We start from the raw sequence: 21,760 nt of genomic DNA on the forward strand, positions 1-21,760 counted from the left end.
ATTGTCTATACCAATTTACCCTGTATACAGGGTCATGGGTGCATGTAGCCTGTCCTACGAGACTTTAGGCACTAGACGAGGTACATGGAGGACAAGGTGCCAATCTATCCCAGGGCACATACACAATTTTGTTAACCCCAATTAATCAAATCTGCATGTCATTGGACTGTGGGAGCAAACCCACTAAGCACAGGGAGAACATGCAAACAGACTGGAGGTGGGAATCGAACACAGAACCTGGAGGTGTAAGGCCAGAGTACTAACCACTACACCACCATGCTGCCTATTATTATAATTATAATTACTATTATTATTATTATTATTAATAGTAGTAGTAGTAGTAGTGGTAATAGTAGTAGCAGTCGATATACTGTAGTAACAGAAGTTGTTGTTCATGTATAGTACTTGTAACAGGAGTAGTTGTATTAACAATAGTAATAGGAACAGTAGTAAGTAGTTGTATTAGTAGTACAGTATAGGTTACAGTAATAACCAGACTAATGCGGCCTCGCGAAGTTGTGTAACAGCAGTTTATTACAAATAAAAACTTTTCCACGCTCCGTGTAGCTAAACCCAGTGTCTCAGTGACTCTTGACACTGTTGTTAACGTTAACGTTATTCCGTCTGGTCGCTTGTATATCCCAGCAGGCCACGCGCGATCCAGTAATTTTTAAACGTGCACCTATATTAGAGACTGCGCGGTACCGAAACCTGTAACGTGGTCAAAACGCAGCTTGTAGGTTTGGCTCACGTGACCGAGTGACATCACGGGAGAAAACGGAAGAGGATATCGTGCTCCCGGGGTGAGGAAATAAACAAAACGTAAATGTTGTTTTTATTAAAAATATAGTACACGCGGGCTGTTTTCGTGCCGTCGTGTGATCAGATGAGGATCAGCGAGTGTTTATGTAGACAGGTTTGATAAGCGGGTCCGATTCTCGTTTCGGAGCGACATGCACTTACTGTAGTCGATCACGACATGTAACTGTGACTGTGACTGATCGGGGGGGAAATATTATAAAGAAAAAGTCGTGGGACGACCCGGGGAGGTGGTACGACTTTATTTATATTTCACATCACAATTACATGTCGAATGAACGAATAAGTGCATGTCGTTTTTTTTTGTTGTTTTTTTGTAGAGATGATGTTTAGCTTTCATTTTCGTGCCACTGAGAATAACAAAACGAAAGCTAAGGATCTACTGACATTTTATAACCGAAAATTACATCATAATTCATTAAAAATGTATATATTAATAAGAACAATATAAAAAAACCAACATGTCGTCCTGGATTCATGTTGTTCTTTATTGGCTGTGCTGGGAATTTCCCACAGCCGTGACGTCATGTGCATTCTAAAACTCAATCCTCCAGCTTGGGCTTTGAGCAGTTTGTTTGTTTGTTTGTTGTTTATCTTTAATCTGCACAGATGATTTCACTGAGAAACTTGAAAGCGTGAGAAATGTGCTGTCACATGAATCTGTTCATCATCTCGTAGGTTCCTCTGAAGGAGAACATCATGCAGAGTACGACCAACTACCTGTGGCTGATCTCAGACCTGCTGGGACAAGGGGCCACGGCTAACGTCTACCGCGGCAGACACAAGGTGCGTAGAAACGGGACAACGAAAACAATCTGTTGTGAGGTTTATTTGATCAGGTATCGCAGCGTCGTGTCAAGCGTCTCTTTGATAGAACATCAGGAAACCACAGAGCTGCTTCCCTCCTCCTACAGATCAGTAGGTGGGTTTAGAAAGCGTGCAGATCTACAGCGCAGCACCGCCGCCGTCCCAGTGCCGCCTCGGTTTTGTGTGAATCGAAATGAATGCGTGAATCAGTTTTCATTATTAATAACGTGAGAGTTTTGAAAATGTCGATGCAAAGTGTCATTAATTAATCATAGGTTTGTGCAACATCTTATGATCGATTTTAGATCAAATCTGATGTTAAATAAAAATAAAGTGTGGTCTGATCACATGCCTCGGTGGAGGAGATTAAACATCTGTAGGAGATCTGAGCAAGCGCGCAAAGCAGTTACCCTGGTTAATATCATAGTTTTATTTATTTTTTACATTTAAAAAGCGATGTACAATAGAAATTGTGTACTGACGGCGCAGTTTGTTTGTTAAAAATTCAAGATGTTGAACATTTTATTTCTTTGTTTTAAATATTTCCAAAAATATAAATCCATTGGCTTACATATAATTTTGAATAAAATTGAGAAAAGATCCAGCCATGTAATGCAAAAAAAAAAAACATTTTCAGGACTATAGGGAGGAAGCTGTAACATATCAAAACTACGTTTTCGCAGAGTGTCGACAGTGTGAGCAGAAGTGTACAGATGTGCATCGTCATGCCAGATCAGGATGTCCGTAGATATCGGTCCTCTGTGTTTAATCAGAAGTTTAGGGTTCGGCTCTTCAACAAGCGTCTCACTGTAACGAGCACTGTTGATCATTGAACCTTTTCCCTGATGATGTTCCAATACTTCTGGCCCTCAAGAATCCCAGAAAACTGTAAGCGTTCCCAGCTGATGGTGGACTTAAGAACTCGTAGTGATGAATTCATGTCTCGTCACCAGTAATGACCAGTAATTAAAGAAACTTTCACCTTCCTTATTAGAGTATCGGTCCTAATTTTGCTTGCCGATATTCAAACGCTCCCGTTTACGCTCTTCTGTGAGTAGTTTCAACACCAGGTACAACCAGAATCGCTGCACTCTGCTCTTCTTTTGTTCAGTGGGGCGTCCATTTTTTGTTTGCACCAAATTATAAATGAACCGATGTAAAACGTTCACACCGGGGAGACAGTGGCCTTGAACGGAAAGCGCTGATGAGACAAAGCGGCCAACAGAGGTTTTAATGTAACCCGGGGTCACACCAGTCGCCGCTGTGAAGGAGTTAGCGTGTTACATCAGTTCATTTGTAACCGCGGAGCGAGCACAAAAGGAGAGCAGCGTACAATAATTCGTTTTTGGTGATCTCAGTGTGTATGTGGTGCCGGTATTTCTCGCAGACTTTGTGCACAGTATAGAGATATGTGAGTATGAACAGATAGAGATGAATGTTTAAGAAAGGTCACACAAGTGAGCTGATGCCCATCCATGTCTAATGACAAGATCGCATCCTCGCTAAAGTCCTGATTTCGCTTTCCTCTGTTTGGTTCCCTGAAGCGGCCCTACGAGGACGAAAATTCACTTTAGATGAAGAAGTAAAGACAGCAGTGCATTTGTGACTCGCAGCTCAAAATAAAACATTTTTTTGTCGACAGACAAACGCAAAGAGGAAAATGATGTATTTCTCGTTTCTGAAGCCAGTGGATAATGCGGATCACTTTTGACTCGTCCTCATAAAAGGCGTCCAGATGAAAGACAGGTTGAAGGAAAACCCAACGCCTCAGTCAGTCAGATCAAGAACAGCTTTGCGGCATGTTGGATTGTTGCTACAGGTCTCTTGGAACAATTAGTCCACAGGGGGGTTGTTGTCTTGGTGATGATGATCTCTTGAGACAGTCTTAAACATATCAGAATGATACGTCAGGTCTGGGTTACACTGGGCTGCAATAAGGGGCGAGCCGGATTCTTCAGACTAGTCATGTGGCGTGCTGTGGAGTCAGACTCCTTTCCACTTGACGCTGTAAACTTACTTCTTGTTCTCTCTCTCTCTCTCTCTCTCTCTCTCTGCCTGCAGAAAACAGGTGACCTGTACGCCGTCAAGGTCTTCAACAACCTGAGCTTCCTGCGGCCCCTGGACGTTCAGATGAGAGAGTTCGAGGTGCTGAAGAAGCTCAACCACAAGAACATCGTCAAGCTTTTCGCCGTTGAGGAAGAGGTGGGACGTTGGAGTGGCACTATCTTTGGCCACATCTGCTTTTTTTTTTTTTTTCTTTGTCTGTCGCTTCCTCAAACCTTCATGTTTCGTGGGTCACGTACAGCAAAAACAAATGCGCACGTGGCTGATTTTCACGTCCTATTATGAAATAGGGAAGTAAATAATAATAATAAAACAATAAGACGGGGTGACGTGTATCAACGCCAGGCGGATTGTTTTCGTATGGTAAAGCGCTTTATTCCTCTTATACCGCAGCAATCTGCCAAAAAAACATTTATTACTTATTGAATAGCCACAAGTCAGACTATTATATATGTGTAGTTTATTTACATTATTTAATTACATTATTCGTAATTATGTAAGAATATATAAGTCATCCAATAGTCCATGTTTTATTATACACATATAATAGATTCTTTTTAATTAACGTTACATAAACAGTACTGTGCAAAAGTCTTAGGCACATGCAAAAAACTTTTGTAGAGCAAGGATGTCTTCAAAAAAACCGTCTACTGTCAAAAAAATACTATGAAAAGCAGTAAACAGTAATTAATTACCAGTGTGATGACGCTTTGCTGTTAATATAGTCTCAGGTACAAGTTTTCTAAGGAAATGAGTTTTACTGAACCTCCTGCAGAACCAGACACCGTCCTCCTGCTTTTTTTTCATGCAGCAAAACCCAGACGCTTTCTTATCTTCTTCTTTTTTTTTTGTTTGAAAAGTGGTCTTTTACAAAATTAGCCGCATTCTTTCTTGGCCTGCACATATTGTCCTTTAAGATTTTTTTTTTTCCTGGACTTCATAATAATGTCATAAAAATAAACAAGTATAAAAAAGTTTGCACAAAAAAAAACATGGTGCTTAAACAGTACTGTAGTTCTTAGAAAAGAAAGAAAATCTGTATCAGGTTGGCCTTTTAGAAAAAAAAAGTCAGAAATTGGCCAAAAATGGTGCTTGCCAATTTGCAGCATCCGTTTAGCTCTTTATATAAATGCAATATCACAACAGGAACAGGACACAATGAGAGGACACGGTGTCCTTCCAGGGTCATGATGCTGCATGAAACAACGGGCTACACGAGACCGCACATAACTTGATTATAATTTATACAAAAGTCCGTCCTGACCGAGTCATCTAATTGGACGAGAGGCACTCCAGCAGTGATGATGATGATGCACAGTAACAGTAATGGGACTCTCACCTTCTCCATTGTTCATGTAACGAGGCTGTTCAGACAGGGGAGAATCCTTTGACCTCTGAGGACTCAAATGTAAGAAACTAACCAACCAAACCTAGACTGAACGAGCTACTTGGATGGCGTATCTACCTACCAGATTAAGGCTACTACTACCACTCAGTCAGGAGGGCCGAAGACTATCACGTGTCCTCCGAACCATGTGATGCCAGGCGGCCGCATCTTTTTTGAACTACTCGCTCACACACCGTTGGGGGTGGCGTTACACACTTGGAGGACAGTGCTATCAGTTCCTTCCACTAGACTGCTTGCATGAGCTCACAGATTTCCCACAATTCGCGGAGGCTCTAAGGACGTAACGTGCGACTTCTAGCGGTCAACTGTAAACATCAACTAATGATAATCTGTTGATAAATGGTGCTTGCGGAACTGTTTATATAAATGCAATATCACACTCATAACAAATCATAACTACAGTACATAAAACGCACGAATACAAGATACAGCTACGAAATAAATAAAAAAATCATAACAGAACAATGGGAACAGTAGAAAATCCTGACTGACATTACAGAAGCTCGAATCCGCTTAGTCTTAGGTGTGTACGTAAGGTTTTGCATTAACTGTAAGTTGTGAAATTGGCTATCAGCAGACAAAGAACCAGTAGGTCAAGTTTAGGTGTGTTTATTTAAGGCATGCAATAAATCAAAGGTCTTATAAGCTTTAGTGTTTAAAATGACAGGGAAAAATAGTTAGGATTATTATTATGTATATTTTTTTATTATTATATTATTATTATTTTATTATATGGAGGTCTGGTTGCATGTTTCAGCCAGGATCGCTGAGGATAATTAAAATGTTGACGGGGATCCTGCCCTTCTGATGGATTTGGTGTATTCGAATGATTATCCTGTCTCCTTCCCACCAGTCGAACACACGCCACAAGGTCCTGGTGATGGAATACTGTCCGTACGGGAGTCTCTACACCGTCCTGGAGGAGCCATCCAATGCTTACGGTCTCCCTGAAGATGAGTTCCTCATCGTTCTGCAGGATGTTGGTAAGTTTCACTTTAATAGAAAGTACGAAGTTCAAAGGTCGATTAATGTTCTATAACAGCAGCATCGACGGTCATACTGTACCTGCTGGAATTTAAATCACGAGCTCTTAAAACATGTCAAACACGTATTACTGTATACAGTGAGGTTTTCTTTAAGGAAACGTTTAACATTTAATGGTTATGGAAGGAGTCTCCAGTGTCCTGCCGTGAGAAAGTCATCCGGATTTGTATTTGTCACGTGTCAAGCTTTAAAATATTCATTGCTGCTAGAACTTGAGTCATAAATTCTTGGTTTTGGAAATTCCAGTATAATGTGTCTGATGTAGCGTTCTTTAATTTGCAAGAAAAGGAGAATTGCTTTATAGTCGATATAGAAAAAAAAACCTTTACGCAAACCGTAAAGCTATTTGTAGACTCGCTCAACTCACTTTAGTGTTTACTGAAGAGGTGGATTTTGAGTCTTTAAAGATGTGGACTAAGCTGCCCTGAAAGCGCCAAGATCCTTTCATTTCTGTCTTATACAGCCATATCCAAAAGTATTGGAACGACAAGGTCAATTCTTTTCTTTTTTTTTTTTGTTTTGCTATCCCAGGAGTCCTGGATTAAAATGTAAGAAGAGCCGGTCAATAAAATGTTTATAAAGCCGTGGTCCGAATTTTATTTCTGTGTTAGGATTCGGATCTCTATATACTATATAGTACGTAGTCATTTATATATAGTCAGGTATATATAGACGTCTTCACCTCGGACAGCCGCGGATATGTTTGCTCTAACGACCCATGTTTTATCTCGTAGTGACGCTTCATGTTACTGCTTTTTATTAGCACCACATAAAACCATAAAAGCCAAGTTGTCTCGCGGATCAGTTGGCGCGCCCTGGCGAACCCTCAACTGGCTCCTGCTTATACATTCCACAGCTGGTTTTGATGCTCGTTTGTGGGTCATGTTTTCAGCATCTCGCTGATTTGAGGTCATAGTTTGAAGTAGTCTCTGTTCTTCTCTTATTCCATCCTTTTGTTCGCAATGCTCCAGTTCCACTAGTGACCATACACCCCCAGAGCATGATGCTACCACCACCATGTTTAACACCTACTGAAGCACATGGTTTTCAGAGTTGAATTCTTTACCTTGACTGCTTTGAACATACCACTGCTCAGAACCTGAAGGCTTTTTCTTTGTCCTTGTGGTCAGCTTCAATCTTTAGTCAGACTTGAGGGTATCAATTTTTGGAGCAGATGCTTCTTTTTTGAACATCAACTTTTCAGTCTACGGTGATATAAAGCTGGTTTGACTGTAATGTAGTCAGTGACACTGGTGTTCCAGCAGCTTCCACTTTAGGCCTGCACCTTGATGGTTCCTGGGTTGTTCTTAACCACCTGAACCAGTTTCCTTTCAGCAAACGTAGATGGTTTGGGCTCTCTTCCAGACCTTAGCAAAGTGGCTCCATCTCTTAAAAGCTTGACTGATCTTGTAACCTGCAGATTTTTTTAAAAAGGACTCGGAGAGATGTTGCAGACTTGTGCCAATTTACAATTGTCGTTCTCAGATCTGCACTGAGCCCCTTGGACTTTCCCCCGTGTACTGTGGGTTGGTCAAACCAATGAGTGCTGTCATGTCAGTCTTGATCACTAACAGGAAGTTGAAAGGCGTTGGGCTTTAGCAAGACATTTTGGGACTGTCAGCAGCACTTTTTTAAGTGATTCCTTGTTGTCAGTGTTTTGTGGTCATAAGGAGATCCTTTCTTTACTCTCTTTTTTTTCAGCTTCAGGCTTGCTTTTCTCCCATAGACAGTTTTCTGGTCTTCATGTCACAAGTGGAGTTTTAATGGGTAACACCCAGGGCTCAGCCCAAGAGGAGATATTCAATTGTGTTTAAACAGTCAGTGAATTAAACAAGAAACTTCTGTCCAGTATTTTTGATCGCTTTGAAAGTTGCCGTTCCAATACTTTTGGACAGGACTGTACATACAGAATGCTGTTCTGACTTGTCTGTTGTTCACAGTGGCTGGAATGAACCACCTGCGGGAGTACGGAATAGTTCATCGGGACATTAAACCAGGGAACATCATGCGTGTGATTGGGGAGGATGGACGCTCCGTCTACAAACTCACAGATTTCGGTGCAGCGAGAGAGCTGGAAGACGATGAACAGTTCGTGTCGTTGTATGGAACAGAGGAGTACCTGGTGAGAGTTAAAAAATGCTTAAAATTCCTTTAGTTCTCTCTATGATGCAATAACCATTAATAATGTTCTGCATGGATCTTACTAATATACACGGGGTGTTCAAGCCAAACCGGGATTTTATAACATAACAGAATGACAGAACACAGCTTTTTTAGACTTTCTGAGCTTCAAATTTTTATTTAGTTAGTTTTGCGAAAGTGGATCCTGCATTAGATTTTATGCCAGCCTGTGTTTTTGCGTGTGACAGCATCCGGACATGTACGAGCGGGCCGTGTTGAGAAAAGACCACCAGAAGAAGTACGGAGCCACAGTGGACCTGTGGAGCATCGGCGTCACGTTCTACCACGCAGCAACCGGCAGCCTGCCGTTCCGACCTTTCGAAGGACCCAGAAGAAACAAGGAAGTTATGTAAGAGCTCTGCGTCTGCTCACTGCTCAAAGTGCAGACGCTGTTCTGTTTACACCAGCACGACACTAGCTTTGTACTCGGGGAAATGACGCAACCCAGGACATGCCGAGGCGATTGCAGGAAATCCGATTTTCCCCTTTTTTGTCCAGTGTTTGTCCTGTTTGTCTGTCCTCTGCCAGATTTTAGTTTCCACATATTTGTGGTTTTGCTCAGTATCCGCAAGGACTGGTTTAGATTTAAAACGAACAAACAAAAACAAAGAGAACATGATGCTGTTTCTTAGAAGGTCATTCATGCATGGGTTGTGTGATCTTAATTTTTCTTGGAAATTTTATCTTAATTGGAATTCCAGAGGCGGTTTAGTGGTTAGCACTGTCACCTCGCACCTCCAGGTTCCAGGTTCGATTCCCGCCTCAGGGTCTGTCTGCATGCATAGAGTTTACATGTTCTCCCCATGTTTGGTGGGTTTCCTCTGGGCTCTCCAGTCAAAAGACATGCAGATTAGGCTAAGTGACGTTTCCAAATTGCCCCGTAGTGTGTGAATGAGCGTGTGATTATATGTGTGTGTGCCTTGCGATGGATTGGCACCCTGCCTCATGCCCTAAGTCTCCTGGGATAGGCTCCAGATGCACAGTGACCCTGTATATAGGATAAAGTTGTATAGACGATGAGTGTGTGAGTGTAATACCAGAATTGGAACGTATCCCAGTGCGGTTATAGGAAATATAGGCACTTTTGGACCACTGCTCAACCAATCGGAAATAACTGTACAATGTGGCAGTGTAATATAGTGCATATTATAGTTGTAGATGTCATTACATCACACAAGTTTAATCCATTTTGAAAACATATTTATTTTTGCAACGTTTTTTTCATTTGACGTCTGACTTGATGCTTGGTTTCTGGCAGGTATAAAATCATCACAGAGAAACCCTCAGGAACCATCTCAGGACAGCAGAAGTTTGAGAACGGCAAGATCGAGTGGAGCACAGAGATGCCCGTGTCCTGCAGCCTCTCCAAGTATGAACACGTTCACCTTCACACATAACGCTCTATCATTCAAATTATTGCTCTTCTTTAGGCAAAGAACAAGCATAACACATCCTTATGGCCCAACTATCAGCCCCTGAACATCTTCAGGACAGTAGGTGTCTCTGGAGTGCACGCACCATCATCAGGGACTGTTCCACCTCCATGCACTCAATTTCATGTCCTTTTATGTTTGTAGTGTCTGTTACTTTTTTTATTTTAATTATTTAATTGATCTTAACTGTCATTCAGATTAAACAAATTTAGATTTCACATGAAAAGACATAAACCTCAAAAAGTTGATCAGTTTAAAATGGAAAATTCTTAGGATATTATACCATGAATTTAAAATGGTTACGGACACTACATATATATATATATTTTTATTTAATACAATTTAATACCAGAATTAATTGTGCCAGTAAGCTTTAAATTATGATCCATGCTTCGTTTTTTGTAAACATGCATACACATTTATATTTTTATCAGATGAAAAGAAACACATTCGCTAAATACAATTTCATGCCCTTTTATGTCTGTAGTGTCTGTAACTTTTTTTAATTCAAATCTTCCAATGATCTTAACTGTCATGCAAATGAAACTTGGCTGATTTAGATTTCACATGAAAAGACCTGAAGCTGAAAAAGTGTTTTATTCTAAAACGCAAAATTGTTAAGACATTGCAACATGAATTTGACATGGTTACAGACACTACAGATTTTTTAGCTTTTTAAGCTTTTACCCCTAAAAAATGTAAGCAACATGTCATATACAGGTCATATGCTTCTTGAATCAATACGCACAGAGAAATATGTGTAATTTGCATTTTGAATCGAAATTATTGTTTAAAGCGAGACAGAATAACACTGAAAAATGGCCATTTTTTGGGCGCGTACAAAATCATCTCTCCAAAACGTCCATGTTGCATAACCTTCAGAAGTAGCTTCTGTGGCACACACATTTTCTGTACACACATGTTATATATATATAACATTAAATAGAATTGTTAAATCAGCACCAATACAGTGTTTTGGCCGTGTATATACAGTATATTACGTGTTCAAGTCAAACCAGGACTTTTGCTTGTACGGAACACAGTTATGAGTGTAAATATTCCCTTCAGTTCTCCATATAATCCCCTCCTACACTAACACACTTATCATAAAATGTCACTAGTGCTTGGATTTCTTAATTTGCACGACATTTTGCCATTTGTCATTGTGTGTCCCGGTCTTTCTGTCTCTTTGTTTACCTTCTGATTTGTCTCTCTTTTTTTGTCATTTCTTTCTTGTTTGGTCACTGATTCAGAGGCCTACAGAGTTTACTAACCCCAGTCCTGGCCAACATATTAGAAGCGGACCAGGAGAAGTGCTGGGGGTTCGACCAGTTCTTTGCAGAGACCAGCGACATCCTGCACCGCACGGTGGTTTACGTTTTCAGCCTCCAGCAAGCCACGCTGCACCATGTCTACATCCACACGTACAACACGTGAGTGTGCGGGAATACCCAGAATTCCATGCACAATAGTTTCGAGAAATGAAGCAAAGCAAGAATTGTAGGATTTCTTTGTAGTCATGATGTAGAATACCAACAAAATGAGTTATCATGAACATCATAGCAGGTATAGATGTCTCTTTCCTTTCTTTTTTGTCTCTTTGGTAAAATGAATAAGACAGAAAAATCCATTGTGTTACCAAACAACTGCAAATGTATCCATCAGGAAGATTTTAGAAATACTTTCAACTGTTATAAAGCACTGACACAGGAGACTCCTTCCAGCAGATAAAGTCTTTTGTTCCCTGAAAAATAAAAATAAAATAAAAAAACTTTAATTCTTTCCCCCGTTAGAGCGACACTTTTTCAGGAGTTGCTCTTCAGGCGCACCAACATCAGCCCTCCCAATCAGGAGTTCCTGTACGAAGGCCGACACCTCGTTCTGGATCCCAACAGACAGGCTCAGACATTCCCGCGCACCAGCAGGGACAATCCCATCATGCTCCTCAGCAGGGAACTCGTCACCACAGTTGGGCTCATCTTCGAAGACCGTGAGACCATTTCTCTTTTCCTCTTGCAGTCTTTACAGTTCATTGACTTCACATTTTTTACAACAATACTTAATGCTTAATACTGTATGTATACAACCTACTCACAGCCAAATCATGGTGTCGGTGCTAAAAAGTGTCTCACCCAGGTGAAACGTGAATTGTCAGATAGGATCATATAACACCATTTCCCGATCCAAGCTTCACTTCTTTTTGTAAATATGCGTACACATTTATATTTTTATCAGATAAAGTGAGACACACTTGCTAAATACAATTTCATGCCATTTTATGTCTGTAGTGTCCGTAACCTTTTTGTTTATTTTAAATCTTTCATTGATCTCAACTGTCATTCATTCCACATAAAAAGACATAAACCTGGAAAAGTGTGTATTTTAAAATGCAAAATTTTTAAGATATTGCAACATGAATTTAAAATGGTTACGGACACTACAGATTTTTTTTATTTAAATTGAATACCAGAATTGATTTTGCCAGAATGCTTTAAATTATGCAACGATTTTTACCGGTCATATGCTTCTACAGTACAATCTTACACCAATTTTAGTATTAATACTCATTTAAAAATATGAATAATTTACATTTTAAATGATCATTGTTTGAAGCGAGACAGTATAACACTGAAAAAGGGCATTTTTATGGCACATATAAAATCATCTTTCCAAAACGGGTAACGTTAGCAAGTTGAATTTGCAAGATTGGTCACTTCCACACATTTTCTTTATTATATGTGTAACATAAAAAAAATATATAATAAAATCAGCATCAATTCTGTGTTCTGACCGTCACTAATCTCAGTTAATAGCGAAACAACATTTTCCGTTTAAATATGTAGAATCTATTACTAGTCAATGTAATGTAATGGTATAATGTTTAAATAAAAAGGACCAATCTGTTATCTGAGCACGTCCACTATAGAGTGATTCCGTTCACATTTAGCAAAAGTATAAAGTAGGTCATTTAGCCTGGAACAGAAAATGAGTGAAGCTGCAGTGGTTAAATGATAGGCTTTGTCTGGAACATGATTGTGATTATGATTTGTGTGTGTGTGTAGCGAGTCCTCCTAAAGTGCAGCCACGGTATGATTTGGACTTGGATGCCAGCTATGCTAAGGTAATGACATACAAAATTTTTATATATATATATATATATATATATATAAACCATGATTATATTACACAACTCTTTTCAACATTCTCTTGGCTTAAAATCCTGTATTTTTTATGAATTAAAAGATATGGCATTAGGAGCAGTTCCTACAGGAACAGTATTGTGTCAAGTGCGTTTGCGAACCCCATCAAGCCTCAGAAATCACCAGTTAACAACCAGCAGCTCAGATTAAGCCGTTATGAAGCTTTACAGGGCAGAAGTAGCAGATACATCTCAATATTAACTGTTCAAAGGAGATTATTGCGTATTTTGGACGCCTTCAGCATGGTTTTACAATGTAGACAGAAATAAAAACCAGGAAAGACCATGAAGTTAGAAGGTGCGTCCAAACACACCAGCATTAGACAGCCACTGAACAATTAAGGCCACGGTTATAAAGTGTATAAAACCACAAGGTTACCAGTTCAATTCTATATCAGGACTCCTTGGAATGCAGTGCGTATTTGTACCAGAGAGATCTGTAGTTTAAAACATCTAAAGCCATAAAAGTTAAGACTTTAAGACCGAGACAAAGGCTAACCTCACACATTTATCCGTGTGTTTTAAATCCCATTCGCTAGTTGTGTCAGTAAGTGTGTGTACCACCACAATACTACTCGGACTAAAGGTAACAGTAATTGGTTATTTTTTGGTTTAGACGTTTGCCGGTGACGTGGGCCACCTGTGGAAAACCTCCGAGTCGTTACTCATCTATCAGGAGCTGGTGAGAAAAGGAGTCAGGGGTCTCATGTAAGTCCACTGGGTTTGCCCATTTTCCCAGTTATTTATTTATTTATTGCATAGGATTTTAAGCACCAGAGAACACTGGTATGTGATTTAATGTCAAAAGTTACAAAAAAAAATTAAGCTCTGAACAATTAAATCAATTATGCAATTTTTTATGCAACATTAAGTATACACTTCAGTTCTTAAAGAAAATACAATCTGTGAATTTTATTGTTCGATTTTTGGTTTGAATATGTACATGATGTTTCTGAGGTGGTCCTGCTTAATTCCAGTAAGATTAACTCCGGTATTACGCAATAAGGTCTGGTTTTAGTATCGTGGAAATCACTGGCATTGTCCACGACTGTCCAAACAACTTTAGTGTTGAAATAATAAAGCAGGAAATCCATTTTCATTTCCAAACTAATGCACTTCATTAAAAGCCTGACACATCTATTTTCGCTTAGAACAAAAACTGGCTATTGTTTTTCATGAAACACGTTTGCATTTTGTACGTTGCAAGTGTTCACTCCACAGCACCAGCACACACCGCATTCGGAACAAAGCAGCGGTTTATTAATAAGGACATGCAGCTTACTGGACCTTTTGTTGTTGTTTTTTTTGTTTTCACAGAGAGTTGATGAAAGAGGACTTCAACGAGGCGGCGCATAAGAAAGCCGAGGTTTTCCACATGTGTAACCACTGCAACCAAACCCTGGAGAAAACCGAACAGCTGTAAGAACTACAGAATAAAGTCTTTGTACTGACTTTACCACGTCAGGCATAAAAAAAAATACCATATATATATATATATATATATATATATATGTATGGTATTTAAAAAAAAAAAAAATACTATAATATATTATATATATTTTTTTTATATAATATATATATATATATATATATTTTTAATATAAAAAAATATATATATAATATTTATATATATAAATATATATATATATATATTTAAATATATATATATATTATATTAAATATATATATATTATATATATATATATATATATTATATATATATATATTATATAAAATATATTTTATATATATATATACAGATATATACAGTATATTTATAAAACAAAAACTTGTCTTAAATCTGGGGGGGGGATTACGTAAACTTAAATTTCATCTGGTTTAAATTAATTTCAATGAAAAAATATTACATATTAAAAAGTAAAAGGATTTTCAATTGGTAGGTTTATTATAACAGGAAACGATCAGGTCTAATATGTTACATTTTTTACACTAGAATTGTAGATTATTATCATTATTGGACAAATTCTTTAGGAAAAAAATACATTTCTTGTAAAGAATGCTTCATAGATGACGTTATAATACAGTATACTGTAAACAGTATATTATTATTATTATTATTATTATTATTATTAAAAATATATTTCTATTTTTTTCCGTCTTCGCTCTTTATAAGATTAAGGGCTAGGCATAATATAAAAGTGATTGCAGGGGTATAAAAAACAATTATTTTTTAGTGTTTTAAAAATCTAAATCCTTCGAAAATTAATTAATTATTTTTTTAAATGAATTTAAATCATGAATTTTTTATTTAAAATAATTGTTTTATTTTATATTAAAATATATTTAAAAAAATGAAAAAATGTATATTAAAAAATACATATTTTCAGAAAAAGAATTAAAATTAATAATTATAAATAATAATTTGTGTTAATTTAATGCTGCTCTTGTGTGATGTGGTGGGGATTTATAACTTAAAACTTTTTTTGCTTAAAATTGCTTGTGCATAAGGGTTGAGGTATGCAGTAATTTTATCTAATGTTATTAGATTAATCAACACTGTCTGTTTTTCTTCTTTAGATGTGCAGCATTAATGCAGGGAAATATGTTATCAGCTGATTATGACGAAATCTCAGACCTGCACAAGAAAGTGATGAGAGTAAGCATACGTTATTACTGCTTCTATTCCGCTACGAAGAGTTTCACACCTGTTTTGTTTAATAGGATTTTTCCATGCACACCTGCGTCACGCTAGTTACTGACATTATTATTATTATTATATTATTATTATTATTATTCCCTCACTTTTTCGATATACATAATGAATCTTGTATGTTTTCTCTGCACACAGCTGTCTAACTCATTTGCCTCCATGGACCAGACCATGCAAGACTTCAAAAACAAATTCCTTCCTGGGGGAATGCTGACAGATGCATGGACACAGCAAGTGGGCACACACCCTGAAGACAGAAAGTGAGGATCGGGTTCATAGATCATAGTCACATATATCTGAGTGAGAGTGTGTGTGTGCGAGAGTTTGTGCGCGAGAGAAATCGCAATTTTATAAAAATCGAAATTTGATATACAGGTAGTCCCCAACTTACGAACATTCGAGTCACAAATTTCTGAAGATGTATATATATCGCGAATAGACTGCGGTTCTATAAACATTCGTGGATGTAAACAAATCGCGGAAGTAGCTCACCAAAAAGTAGACATTGTCATGCACCAGATTCCAATATTGACAAATGTATACCATATTTTTAGTGTGCAAGTGAATTTATAAAATTGTCTAAAATTATATTGTATATATATTGTAGGTGTGTGCGTTTGGGTGGGCAGGAGACATGAGTCGGCCTCCCTGGTTTCAATGAATCAGTCAGGACGCGATGAAAGAAAATGTCTTCCTGATTGTGAATAATTCTAATTTCTGAAAATCCTTAAACAGGCAGAGTTCACAGTCTAATACAGTGGAAAACAGCTCTGAGACCAAATAGCATCCAGGATTTCCCTCATGCGCAGAGCAACACACTTACATTTGTCTGAGATTGATTACCTTAGGTGCTGTTACAGATTTTGGCCACATGGTGGCAGTGTGGGGACAGGATACCGATTTAGTCAAGTGGATTGGTAGGCCTTACATTGTATATCTGTGTCAAAGGGCGTATAGGACTCACTTTGTCAGACTTGAGAACAAATCCGACTTACGAACGTGCTCCAGTGTGTGTTTGTAAATAGAGGACGAGCTGTAATCAGATGTAGATATAAACAGACTCTTGCTTGTTCACTGTGAAAGAAGCAGCCTTGGAGCGGCCTCCTCATTAAAGATTCATCTGTAAATAAAGTATTGTTCAGGACACCAGGCACGGACGTGCTCACTGACTCACTCTTCCTCTTCCAGTGTGGAGAAAATCAAAGTTCTCCTGGACGCCATCACAGCCATCTATCAGCAGTTCAAGAAGGACAAATCTGAGCGACGTGAGTAACACAGACTGGTGTGCAGTGCACTCTACAGCCAGTACGACTCCAGTAGAAATATCAGTCCTAAAAACTCTCTCTCTCTCTCTCTCTCTCTCTCTCTCTCTCTTCCCCCTTATTTTGCACTCTCTTCTTTTCTATTGTTTCTCTTTTCTTTTTTTTCTTTTTCTTGTTGTCTTTTTCTTTCTTTCTCTCTTCTGTTGTTATTTTTCTTTTCCTTATTCACTATTTCTTATTTCTTTTCTTTCTCTTCTTTCTTTCTTTCTTTCTTTCTTTCTTTCTCCATCCTGCTGTCTTTCTCTTTTTTCTTGTCTTTATTTCATTCTTTTGTTTGTTCTTTTTATATTTTTCTTCATTACTTTTCTTTTTCTCTCCTTTTTTTCTCTGTCCTTTTGTCTTTCTTTCTCTTTCTTTCTATTTCTTATTCTTTTGTTTCTCTTTCCTTATATCTGTCCTTCTTTTTCATGTTTTTTTCTTTTGATCGTTTTTACCATTGCTTTCTTTTTCTATTTCTTTTTTGTCTTTCTTTCTCTTTCTCTCTCTCTCTCTCTCTTTCTCTCCAGGTCTACCATACAATGAAGAACAAATCCACAAATTCGACAAGTAAACATTGTGTTCTTCCTTTCCTTACAATTCCTCATTATTAGCATTCATAAGACGTTCTCCCTGACATTACTGTTTACGATTAAAAGGCAGAAGCTGGTGTTCCACGCCACCAAAGCCCGCACCCTGTTCACAGACGAGTGTGCGATGAAGTATCGGCTCTTCATCTCCAAGAGCGAGGAGTGGATGAGGTACGCGTCTCACTGAGACAGAAATCACATTTAATTTCTCATGAATAGATTCTGACTGTCTTACAATATAAGAGTGAGGAATGGACGAGCGAATGACGTCGCCGAACTCCAGCTATGAATATATTTCTAAATTATTGAGCACTACAAGTAGACTGCAGTTACAGGAGGTAAACAGAAACAGATGTGAATGGCAAGCGTGTGTGTGTGTTTGTAAAAGAGAGTGAAATAGAAAGAGGCTCTTGTGTTTCCAAGTGCGGCTGACCTGTTGTCATGGTAACTCGGGCAGAGAAGATGCAGAGAAGCCAATCAGCACAAGATGATAACACGGCCTTGTTTTTTTGCATGACCGTGTGTGTGTGTGTGTGTGTGTGTGTGTGTGTACATATGGAACATGAAAGGCTCATAATGTCAAGTCATTGATTAGAATTCAGCACCAAAGCCAAGGAAACATTTAATGAATTTCAGATTCCTGTGTGTGTGTGTGTGTGTGGGCTTAGATTGTTGACAGAGATAGTGTGTGATCTGAGTGTGGATTTGGGGACCCAAAAATGTTACTGTCTTCTTTAAAACCTTCTCCTTGAAGAAAAGTGTGTCAGTGAACGCTGTTAGTGAGGGTGAAAGATACACATCTCCTTCTCCAAGCAGCTCAGTTTGTTATAAAATGCCTTATTATTGCCCTTAGAGTAAATATATACATTTTTCAGCCAGCTTTGGTATTTTTATACCCATCATGTTGCTGATTTATGAAGATGATAAATGACTAATGAAATTTGGCTCATGCCATGTCATATTTATAGCCCAGTGAAACAGGAAGTGATGGATGAGTACGTAAGAGATCCTAGAGAATAACGTACTGTATAAAACATTATGCATGTATGTATGTAGGTAATTAAACAAACAAACAAATAAAAAAATAATAAAATGCATCAGTTACATTTTGTTCACAAAGATTTCTGGATGCCAATAATGGTAATGTGGTATTGTTAACCCTGTAGTGTTCTACTCAACCGTTTGGTAGAGCACATTTTGAGTCACTGGATCTTATCGAAAAATAGTCCTAGTTAAGCCATGTCAACCAATTGATTGAGGTTTACTATGCTAAACAAATCCACTAGATGTCACCGTGTATTTAAATACATAGGATGTTCAAGTGAAACCGGGATTTTTGTCTTTTATTGTGCCGAATAACAGAACACAGTTAGGTGGATAAAAACTACCTGATGAACTAAATTTTTTTTTTATATATAATCCCCTGCTACACTAATGCACTTATCCCAGTGTTTCACTAGTGCCTGGACACCATCAAGTTAGAAAGTTTTCTCAGTACGCCGGAACCATGATCGAACTGACTGCTTCCCGTCTGAAACACTGGCCTCCCAGGAACTCTTTTATTGGCCCAAACATGTGGAAATTGTTGCATGGGGAATGTGGCAATAACCCAGCTCTCTGAATGTTCGCGGGAACGACTGCGGTGGGCTTCGAGCCATCTCTGCCTTTTTTGCAATGTTTGCATCATTTAAATTTACTGCAGCTAAGCGTTTCATCACCGTACTGTGCATGAAATCTTCCAGAATTAGCAATAGGTTTTACCCCTTCATTCACGAGAAATTACATGAGGAGTCCCCGTTTGACTTGAACACCCTTCGTAGTATGCCTTTTTAATGGCTCCGTAGCATACCATGAGAAATAAAGTGGATCTAAAGCTCAAAAACTTTTGTGCTGTTGGACAACCAGACAAAACATTTATCGTTTGCGACATCTCAACAGTTTGGAAAAGGCAGATTTTTTTTATGCATTTTCTTTACGATATATATATATATATAGCATTTCAGAATCCAAATGATGATGATGACGAAGCTGAGTGTCTTAATTTGTGTATCTTTACAGGAAGGTGCATCACGTTAGGAAGCAGCTGCTGTCACTGAACAACCAGTTCCTTAATATGGAACAGGAAGTGACCGTCATCATGCAGCATGTGTACAAGGTAACATCAAAGCAAAGTATTATTATTCCTGTGTCTCAGGTCGGTTAAAAGTATTGTGAGCTCATTTCTTCTGACCATACATGTCTGGTGTGTTTGTGTGTGTGTCTTCAGATACAGGAACAGCTCCCACAAAAGATCATGCCCATCGCATCAAGTGCCATTAAGCCCCAGGCTTACCTCAGCCAGAGCACTCTCGTCGAAATGACAGCAGGGTGAGTGTGTGTGTGTGTGTGCGCAATCTGCAGACACACTACGAAATTACAAAACTAACAGCAACACAACTGATTTTTGTCCACTTTGTTTCGAATTGCATTCTTGCAAAGAGTGAAAAAGGAGTAAAAGATTATTCAGGAAAGAAAATCTCTCCTATTGTATCATACTGTATAGAGTTTCGTGATAATGGCTGTGGATGCAGAGCCTTTAGGATAATACGGTCATGTAGCAGCCACAATAAAGCTATCCTGGCCACTTTGATACATTCTATACACCCGACTGTGTATGTTGAACATCCCAGTCCAGATTTAGCCGCCCTTTTGCTGTGATAATAACCTTAATAACCTCCACTCTTCTGGGAAGACTATACTATATTCCTAAAGGTTTTTTGCTCGCCTGCCTTCACATGCATATGAACTTGAGTAACATCCAAATCTTAATCTGTAGGGTTTAATATGATGTTGGCCCCGCCCCCTTCGCAGCCATAACAGCTTCGTCACAAGGTTTAGAAGAGTGTTTATGGGAATTTTTGACCATCCCTCCAGAAGTGCACCAGTGCACTTTTAACGTCTATAAAGTCATGGATGAGCGAGTTTGGTGTGGAAGAACTTGACTGGCCTGCACAGAACCCTGATAGAACACCTTTGGGATGAATTAGAGCGGAGACTGCGAGACAGGCCTTCTCGTCCAACATCAGTGTCTGACCTCACCAAGCGCTTGTGGAAGAATGGCTAAAAATACCCATTAACACACCTCTAAACCTTGTGGAAAGCCTTCCCAGAGGAGTTAAAGATGTTATAGCTGCAAAGGCCAATGCCATATTAAACCCTATGGATTGAGAATTGGATGTTACTCGAGTTCATATGCATGTGAAGGCAGGCGAGCGAATACTTTCGTCAGTATAGTGTATATACAGTACAGATTTTTTTTTTGCTGATTAATTAATACTGATCTCTTTACTCTTCTAAAGGATGAAGAAATTAAAAGAGGAGATGGAAGGAGTAGTTAAAGAGCTGGCGGAAAACAATCTCTTCCTGGAGAGGTGACTAACAAGACCTAAGGAATTCTTCGTCCACAATTACCATTTAAATCATTTCAGTGTTTTAATATGCAAATTGAAATGTGTGTGTGTGTGACTCTGCCGTAGGTTTGGCACCCTGACAGTAGACGGTGGAATGAGGAATGTGGACAGAATCTAAAAGCTTGGCACCGATACAAGAAAGTGCTGCTTAAAAGAAAGTGAGAATGAAAAGGGTGCACGTTGCACTTTCGCTCGAACTCTTCTTTTAAAACCGAGGTTCGTGTCGAAGAGATGAAGAAGAATGCCAAATATATATTTCTGTACATATATATATGTTAATGTAAATAATGATCATCTAGAGAGATTTTATTTCGCTGTCTTTCCTTTTTCTTTAATACTGTACATCTCTAAGTTAAATACGAGCTCCCTGCTCTTGAGTCTCTTGATATTATGCTTCTTACTGTAATCCTCCATCCATCTGTGCTTGTATCGATCCATTTTTTTTTCTTTTTTCTTTTCCACCCTGCTTTCAATTTTTCTAAGGTGCGAAGGATAATTCTGTACTGTGTTTGTCTCTGAATGCTGCACATGCGCAACATTAAACACTGCGAACCTGCTCTTACTGGTTTATTTTTTATAAGGCATTTGTACAAAATGATAAAAGGATCATCTGGATGATGATTGAAACATGGAGGTCATTCGTACCTCAGAGATTTGCATTAATTCAGGTTTGTGTTATGTATATAATATTTTAAATCAGCCCTGGAAACCATTATTTTAGCCGTAATGATTAAAAAGAACGTGAGAAGGTTGAGGAAGCGAGATTGCGACAAATCCTAATGCGCTCTTCCACCCAC

The 21,760-nt window shown here is 38.5% G+C and overlaps 1 protein-coding gene across 3 annotated transcripts; it reads left to right on the plus strand.

Moving 5' to 3' along the window:
* Positions 1-719: 719 nt before the first annotated feature.
* tbk1 (TANK-binding kinase 1) lies at positions 720-21,520 on the plus strand. 3 transcript variants are annotated; one of them, XM_053508583.1, is made up of 21 exons: positions 720-803; positions 1,498-1,605; positions 3,688-3,828; positions 5,952-6,081; positions 8,083-8,264; positions 8,512-8,672; positions 9,582-9,692; positions 11,010-11,189; positions 11,550-11,746; positions 12,819-12,877; positions 13,572-13,663; positions 14,273-14,374; positions 15,494-15,572; positions 15,765-15,886; positions 16,815-16,891; positions 17,455-17,494; positions 17,584-17,685; positions 19,573-19,669; positions 19,781-19,881; positions 20,853-20,924; positions 21,030-21,520. In XM_053508583.1, exons 2-21 carry the CDS (start codon positions 1,519-1,521, stop codon positions 21,079-21,081), a joined length of 2,184 nt encoding a protein of 727 aa, XP_053364558.1. In that variant the 5' UTR covers positions 720-803; positions 1,498-1,518; the 3' UTR covers positions 21,082-21,520. The 3 variants fall into 3 exon arrangements, with proteins under 3 accessions (XP_053364558.1, XP_053364559.1, XP_053364557.1); XM_053508584.1 differs by having other exon boundaries at positions 760-822; XM_053508582.1 differs by lacking the exon at positions 720-803 and adding an exon at positions 897-916.
* Positions 21,521-21,760: the final 240 nt, after the last annotated feature.

This window comes from Clarias gariepinus, chromosome 12 (assembly GCF_024256425.1).
Source record: "Clarias gariepinus isolate MV-2021 ecotype Netherlands chromosome 12, CGAR_prim_01v2, whole genome shotgun sequence".
Lineage (NCBI taxonomy): Eukaryota > Metazoa > Chordata > Actinopteri > Siluriformes > Clariidae > Clarias > Clarias gariepinus.